Source organism: Melanotaenia boesemani, chromosome 5, assembly GCF_017639745.1.
Source record: "Melanotaenia boesemani isolate fMelBoe1 chromosome 5, fMelBoe1.pri, whole genome shotgun sequence".
In the NCBI taxonomy this organism is placed as follows: Eukaryota; Metazoa; Chordata; class Actinopteri; order Atheriniformes; family Melanotaeniidae; genus Melanotaenia; species Melanotaenia boesemani.
Window position 1 is genome coordinate 35,178,916 of NC_055686.1, and position 8,443 is coordinate 35,187,358.

General features: G+C 45.4%; 1 protein-coding gene across 1 annotated transcript; it reads right to left on the reverse strand.

Annotated features, from left to right (window-relative positions):
- Nucleotides 1-5,542: 5,542 nt before the first annotated feature.
- LOC121639557 lies at nt 5,543-8,188 on the reverse strand. Its single transcript, XM_041984880.1, has 3 exons — nt 7,873-8,188; nt 6,853-7,496; nt 5,543-5,934 (listed from the first exon to the last, which is right to left on the reverse strand). Exons 2-3 carry the CDS (start codon nt 7,428-7,430, stop codon nt 5,571-5,573), a joined length of 942 nt encoding a protein of 313 aa, XP_041840814.1. The 5' UTR covers nt 7,431-7,496; nt 7,873-8,188; the 3' UTR covers nt 5,543-5,570.
- Between the last annotated feature and the right edge of the window lie 255 nt (nt 8,189-8,443).

The following is an 8,443-nucleotide window of genomic DNA, read 5'->3' on the forward strand; positions in this document are numbered from 1 at the left end:
AGTCTACTTCGACGTAGCAACACGAAACTCGGCACACACGTGTACCACCACGACTCGACCAAAAAACTCAATAGAACACCTGTTGCCATGGCAACGGCGTGCCCGCCATCTTGGCGTGTTTGACATTTTTTTGCCATTTTTTGCACTTTACACACATCTTATTTGAACGAACTAGTCTAAGGGGATTCGTGCGATTGACTCCAAACTTAGTAGGAAGCTTCCTGACAAGTTGGGGACCAAACGCTCCTCAAATCTTTCTAATAGCAGAAAGCGTGTTACCATGGCAACCGACGCAATATGACCTTCTTGCCATGAAACACGGTTTGCTCATATCTCCACAGAAATACATGGGATCTGCACCAAAGTTCACAGTATTCATACGTGTAACACCCCAAGTCCAGCAAAGAAGTCAATCGAACACCTATTGCCATGGCAACCGGGTGGCCGCCATCTTGGATTTTATTGACATTTGAACGAACTAGTCTGAGGGGATTCGTGCGACCGACTCCAAACTTGATGGGGACCTTCCTGACAAGTTGGGGACCAAACGCTATTCAAATCTTTCTAATAGGAAAAAGCTCGTAACCGTGGCAACCGACGGAAAAAGCCTTCTCGCCATGAAACACGGTTTGCTCATATCTCCATAGGAACACATGGGAACTGCACCAAACTTGACAGGATTCATACACGTTGGGTCCTTAACGCATTTCACCACCTGTTGTCATGGCAACATCGGGTGGCGGGGTCCAGGACGCTCGGACCGGATGGATGCCGCTTGCGACTTTAATTCTTATTGTTTTTATTTTAATGGTATAAGGCTAAAGGTAAAATACAAAGATTTTAAAAATATAATTTAAGGCCCAAACATTGAAAGGCAGTTGTCCCCCACCTTGCCCCATTTAGATCTGCCCCTGGTTATAGTAGAACACTATTCACTTTTACAGTTACAATAAACATTAAACTTTTATCAATCAAGTATGGACGACTTTCTTCAATATATTTAATACATCAGCACCTTGTTTAATGTGTGTTCTGTTGATACTGTTGGTCTTTACAACAGCCTGTGTTTCTAGAAACAAAGACACAGACAACACACACAACCTGCATGTCATTTGCCTTTGGAAAGAAACTGGAACACCTGGAGAAATCCTGCACATGTAATTCTACATAGCTGGGGATCTTCTTCCAATGAATGCAAACCATCAGCGACCCATAAACTGAAATGAATCCATAAAGGTTGTCACGAATGGCGGCGGAGGTGAGGACCCAAATGCAGGCAGGAGGCAGAACTGGTGCAGGTAAAAGGTTTATTTCCCAGGAACACAAGACAGGCAACCATAGACGACGGGGATAAACTCCAGAGAACAAAAACCAAACATGACAAAATGAGGATCTGACAAGGAATGACCGAAAACCGGGAGTACTTATACACAGGGGGAGTAACAAGACACAGGTGAAGTGGATGACTAATTACACCAGATGAACTAACGAGGCAGAAACAGAAAACCACAGGACACAAGGGAAAAAACTAAACATGACCAGAAAACCAAGAACATGAACACAACACACCAACACCCAGAAACCATGACAGAACCCCCCCCTCAAGGGCCGGATACCAGACGGCCCAACCAAGTCCACAAAAAAAAGAAAAAACCCCCAAACAGTCCAGCCAGGGCGGGCGGAGGGGGTCCGGAGGAGGGACCAGACCAAAACAAGACAGGCCCCTCGACAAAGGTCAGGGGGGGCCACCTGGAGGCTGAACAGACGGCAGGATTAGGTCAGGAGGCCGGCCGGGGGGCCGGACGGACCGGGGCAGAACCTCCGGTGGACGGCCCGGAGGCCGTGCAGACAGCCGGATCAGTTCAGGCGGCCGGCCAGGGGGCCGGACGGACCGGGGCAGAACCTCCGGAGGACGACCCGGAGGCCGTGCAGACAGCAGGATCAGTTCAGGCGGCCGGCCAGGGGGCCGGACGGACCGGGGCAGAACCTCCGGAGGACGACCCGGAGGCCGTGCAGACAGCAGGCTCCGGTCAGGAGGCCGGACGAACCGGGGCAGAACCTCCAGAGGACGACCCGGAGGCCGTGCAGACAGGTTTCCAGGCAGACGGGCAGGCTTGGACTGGCGCTCTGGAGGACGGGCAGGCTTGGACTGGATCTCTGGAGGACGGGCAGGCTTGGACTGGATCTCTGGAGGACGGGCAGGCTTGGACTGGATCTCTGGAGGACGGGCAGGCTTGGACTGGATCTCTGGAGGACGGGCAGGCTTGGACTGGATCTCTGGCGGCGGACGGGCAGACAGGATCTCTGGCGGCGGACGGGCAGACAGGATCTCTGGCGGCGGACGGGCAGACAGGATCTCTGTGTCGGGCACCAGTTGCGGGTAGGGGGCGTCTCGACCTGAGACCCCCTCGGAAACAGGAATCAGAAGAGAGGCGTCACCACTGGAGACCCCCTCAGGGACAGGGACCAGAAGAGGAGCGTCACCACTGAAGACCCCCTCAGGAACAGGAATCAGAAGAGAGGCGTCACCACTGGAGACCCCCTCAGGGACAGGGACCAGAAGAGAGGCGTCACCACTGGAGACCCCCTCAGGGACAGGGACCAGAAGAGAGGCGTCACCACTGGAGACCCCCTCAGGGACAGGGACCAGAAGAGAGGCGTCACCACTGGAGACCCCCTCAGGGACAGGGACCAGAAGAGGAGCGTCACCACTGAAGACCCCCTCAGGAACAGGAATCAGAAGAGAGGCGTCACCACTGGAGACCCCCTCAGGGACAGGGACCAGAAGAGAGGCGTCACCACTGGAGACCCCCTCAGGAACTGGGACCAGAAGAGACGGGCAGGACCTGGGCACCGGCGTGGGACGCCGAAGAGCTGGGCAGGACCTGGGCACCGGCGTGGGACGCCGAAGAGCTGGGCAGGACCTCGGAGCCGGCGTCGGACGCTGCGGCGCAGGGCAGGACCTCGGAGCCGGCGTCGGACGCTGCGGCGCAGGGCAGGACCTCGGAGCCGGCGTCGGACGCTGCGGCGCAGGGCAGGACCTCGGAGCCGGCGTCGGACGCTGCGGAGCAGGGCAGGAACTCGGAGCCGGCGTCGGACGCTGCGGAGCAGGGCAGGACCTTGGCGCAGACGTGGGGTGCTGAGGCACTGGAGCAGATCTGGGAGCCGGCGTGGAGAGCTGGGGCACTGGAGCAGACCTGGGAGCAGGCAGGACCTCCGCAGGCTGAGCTGACAGGTTCTCCGCAGGCTGAGCTGACAGGACCTCCGCAGACTGAGCCACTGGAGCTGGAGGTGAAACTGGAGGCGTGGGCCTGGGAGCCCGTGACGACACCCGTGACCGTGGAGCTGATGGCGTCACTCGAGACGTGGACCGAGGAGCTGGTGTCGACCTCCGAGACCTGGCCTGCCCCAGTGGTTTTGGGCTAATCGCCAATCTGGTTCCCCAGAACGGCGACCACTCTGGATATTCCAGCGGCTCAGGCTCCGTGTCCAGTCCAAGGAGCATTCCCACCAGTTCATTTGACGTCATGTACTCGATGGGCTGCCGCCCCTGGTGCCTGGACGTCCTCCTCCTCCTGGACCTTGTGGGAGGAGGATCAGGAAACCACAGGTCTGGCTCCTCCACCGTTGGGAACCAGTCAGCAACCTCAGAACCGTAAAACTGATACCAAGCCATCAAACCTGCTGGGTCCAGTTGTGGTCAGATCCTACTGTCACGAATGGCGGCGGAGGTGAGGACCCAAATGCAGGCAGGAGGCAGAACTGGTGCAGGTAAAAGGTTTATTTCCCAGGAACACAAGACAGGCAACCATAGACGACGGGGATAAACTCCAGAGAACAAAAACCAAACATGACAAAATGAGGATCTGACAAGGAATGACCGAAAACCGGGAGTACTTATACACAGGGGGAGTAACAAGACACAGGTGAAGTGGATGACTAATTACACCAGATGAACTAACGAGGCAGAAACAGAAAACCACAGGACACAAGGGAAAAAACTAAACATGACCAGAAAACCAAGAACATGAACACAACACACCAACACCCAGAAACCATGACAAAGGTAGGATATGTAAAAAAAAAAAAAAAAAACAACATTCAACAATAACATTGGCTTGAAAGCTTTTTGTCTTTTTTATTTTAGTGGTTTTTTTTATAGTTATATAAGCTGCTTAAAAACATAAAATTAGGCTACAAAACATGCACATTAAGCTTTGATTTGCCTCCTGTGAACAGTGAAACCTGATAAGAAGTACATATTGATAATGAACAAATTCTTTAATATTCTATGAAAATGTAGATTTATCTGATTATTTAATAAGGCAGGTAGATTAAACAGCAGTTTAAAACCAGTTATATTACACACAGTCTGTAACGCAAAATCAGATTTCTTTCTCTCATGTTATCACTCCTAAAACCTCAATGAAAATAACTGAACTTAATCTGTTTTTCATATTAAAACAGTTACATAAACAGCCCGGTACATCTGCTGTTAAAATAAATATAAATACAGCTATATTTCAATAATATTTATTATGATTTAAAAGAATTAAAATGATAATCAGAAAGCATATAGTTAATCATGTTATAACCTAAACCCACAAAAACAACAATTTTCAATTAAAAAATGTTCACAGTTGTGAATTACTTTAAGGGTATTTAGACAAGTCTAATTTCAATATACCTTACACAAAAGAATGCATATTAATGATTAAAAAAGAGGTGACCAATTTTGGTTATTTAAACTGAATGTAAAAAAAGTACTTCTAATATACCATTTAGAAAAATGATTAACAGTTGTTGTCAAGTCAGTCTAGATTCCTGAACCATTCATTTTAATTTAGTTGTTAGTAATCTTAATCTTAAATATATGAACTATGAAGGGCAACGTGTTAAAAAAAAATTACATACTTAAGTTGAATCAGTTTAATTAAGATAAGGACATGGGATGATGGTGATGGTGGGGGGCAGGGTTTCCCACAACGCTTTTCACTCCTATTAACAATTTAGAGATGATTCACTGTTTGAAACTTTGCAGTTTAGTTTGGCTTATTAGTTATAGTTAAAATTACACAAAATTTTTATCACTTTTTTTTTACTTATTTGGTTTATCAATTATTTAAATGACACAAAAGGGTTTAGATTGGTTTCAGAAAGATAGAAAAATATCTAAAATAAACTCTTGTCCATTTTCCAGTCATCCAAGCTACAGTAGAATGCCTCAATTTCTGTCTTGTTTAGTTTTTTTTTATCTTTTTTTTATCTTGATTTGTATTATTTAGGAATAAAATGTTAAAAAAAACTCATCCTATGTCATCCTTGATGAAACAAATACAGTTCACCTGTTGAATGATGATGAAAATAAAGGATTTTTAATTAATGCTGGTGTCATGTGACTACTGTGAAGTTACTGGTCATGTGAAGCATCTCTTCCTCTTTGTGTGAAATTCAGCAAATCAAGTTTCTTCCACAACCTTGTTTACTTACAGCAAAATCAAATTTCTTAAGTTTGTAAAAGTCTGATGAGCCAAAACCATTTTAGTTCATTACACTCAAATTAACAAAAACTATTTTTTGGGGGGGCAATGAGTTTCCATATAGTTTTTAATTTGATCCAAAGGATATTTTATAGTGTGATAGGTTCTACCTTGGTATTGGTGTAACCATTGGTAGTAGGTAAGGATGCTCTGGTAATAGTGAAAGAAATACACAAGAGGATCACACAAGGTGGGGGTAGGGGGGATTTTGGTGGGAGAAATAGTTAAGGGGGGAGGCAGGCTCTGAGAGGAAATGATGTGATAAGCAGTAGACACTGAAGGACTATCAGGTGTGGTAGTTAAGATACCTGTTGAGGTACTAAAAGGACTAGATGTTGCACTATGAGAAGATTTGGTGGTAGAAAGACCAGATGTTGTACTGTGAGGGCCAGATGTGGAAACAAGAGCAGGAGTTGTAGGTGTAAAAAGTGGAGGTGAGTTAGTGGGAAAACTGGATGTGAATGCAGCAAAAGTGGTTGAAAAAGGACCAGATGCACTAAGACGAGTAACTCTACGAGATGGTTTGTCAAGTGTTGATGTGTTACTTGGTGGTGAGGATCTGGTAGAAGATGGTAAAGATGTAGTATTCAAGGAAACTGATGTTGAGCTGAAAGGGACTGATGTAGCAGTAGGTGAAGAAGATGTGCTTGTCAAAGGGTCAGACGTGAAAGTCCCGTGTGTGGTCGTAAATGTGTCTAACGTGGTACTAAAAGAAGCAGTAGTTGTCCCATGCACGGCGGTTGTCTTAGCAAAGGTAGTAGCTGGATTCTTGGCTGGAGTCAGTGGAATGGTAGATGATTGTTGGGTAGTAGTTACTGACTGGGTAGCAATATTTATTTCTGGAACTGTGGTAGTTTTGAGGGGATTTGTTGGAATAATAAAAGACCTAAGAGTGGTGGCAGAAGTTTCAGAATTTGTAGTCGCAACAGGAGCCTCTTTGTTAGGAGGAACATACATGGTTGGAATGGGAAAATGAGGTGAATTTGTTGGTGAATTATCATGCGATAAGCCATCAAGCGATATTCCTAAAAATCCTAGAAAACTACTAAATAATCCTACTAATCCACCAGCTAGTCCCAACACCGGACCACCTAATATTGCAGCTATTCCAGGTATTCCACTGAATAGAGAAGAAGACAATGAAGCTGAATCTCCCCCTGAAGTTTCTATATTTCTTTCTGGCTCATGTTCATTTTTCTTTTCATCATTTTCTTTTTTCTTTGTTGTTGTTGTTGTGGTAGTAGTAGTAGTAGTAGTAGTAGTGGTGGTGGTAGTGGTTTGAGGTTTAGTAGTTGTAGAGAAAGATGTGGATGTCATAGTAAGTTCTGTAGAAGCAGTTGTAGGAGGAGCAGTTGTACTTAGATCAGGTGGAGGGCATTCGCAATCCTTTTTAAGACGTGGGTAAAACTCAGAGACAGTTGTTCCGAGAGGACAACGTGCTCCAGGAAACACATTAAACTGAACACCCAGTTTACTAAAAAGCTCTGCCAAGGTCTTGGTCTGCAGATACTCCTTATTTATCTCTGGAACGTTCTTACCCCAATGAGCACCTGCGAGCCATCTATTCTGACTACTGCTGTAGCAGCAGAAAGCTGACCAGAGCATGGAAGGAATATTAATCTTCTTGTTGAGGAGCCCTCCATCACTCGGCTGTGCTCCAGTCACTACAAAAGCCTCTTTCTTATTGTTATTGTTGATACAGTATTTATCCAGAACACATCTGACACAGCTCTCCATCCTTTTCCAGCTTCCCTTGTTGAATGTGGCTTCTTGTGGAACAATGTTGGTCAGCGTGAATGTAGATTTTTCTTCTTCTTCAGTAAGTCTATAAGAGCTTGGTAATAAATGCCCTTTAACAAATCTTTGGCTGTTTGTATAGTCATGCATCATTGCCTGGTTTCTGAAGCTGCTGCAGCTTTCCTCATCTGATTCCAAATTCCCATAGTTGTCCTCAAGCTGAAAAAAAGACATACAATTTTACTCCTAAATAGATAAATTAGTCAGAGATTGTTGATATCTTAAAGGTAAAGACATTTTTCATTTTAATTTTATTCACTGCAATGAAAATTAAGTTTTTCACTTGATAGATTTTAACCACAGTCACAGCAATTCTTCAACATTTTAGTGACATACACACATATTCAAACCTTCATGCAACAGTGCTTGTCAAGGACTCAGTTCTAACCTGTATATTACTGAACTAGTACTATTAGCAGTTAAGAGGTGAATCTTTTTTTTCCGATGCATTTCATAATAAATATACAGATATTATAACTCACTAATTAATACATGAGAGTTAAAATGTGATCATAAACATAAGACTTGAAATCACCTGTGGTTCAAAGTTCCAAGTTGGATCTATAGGTCTCCCGCCACCGTGCCCCTTATATTTGGCAGCAGAAAAAACTGGGATTTTGTTCCTGATGTCGAAAATTGTCACAAATGTTCTGAAGTTATTATATGTCTGGCAAATGGGTTTGTATCTGTTTTGGTCCAGGATTCCCCCTTGCACCAAGATTCCTGGGATACGGGGTGGAGTTCGCTGAAGAAAGAATTCTGCACATTCTGCTGTTGAATTCACCACTTTAGTTTGTATGGGAGCCGTGGAGAAAATTAGCAGAGCAGCAAGGACCAGGAGGCCCTGCACCTTCAGAGGCATAATTGTGAAGCACTGTTTCACTGGCCTTAAGAGAAAAAAAAAAGCAGAAAGAATAAAAGATGGTCAAACACATGTTTGTCAGTGCACCTGAAGAGGTGCTTAAGTGCTTTTGACCCCTTAAAAAAGCCTTAATATCACCTTGAATGACAAATCAGATTTTTACACAAGCCCTAAAGGCAGATAAAATAAAGCCAGTGAAAGTGTAAAATTACATTCAGGTATTTTCATTTATTTAGATCAGCTG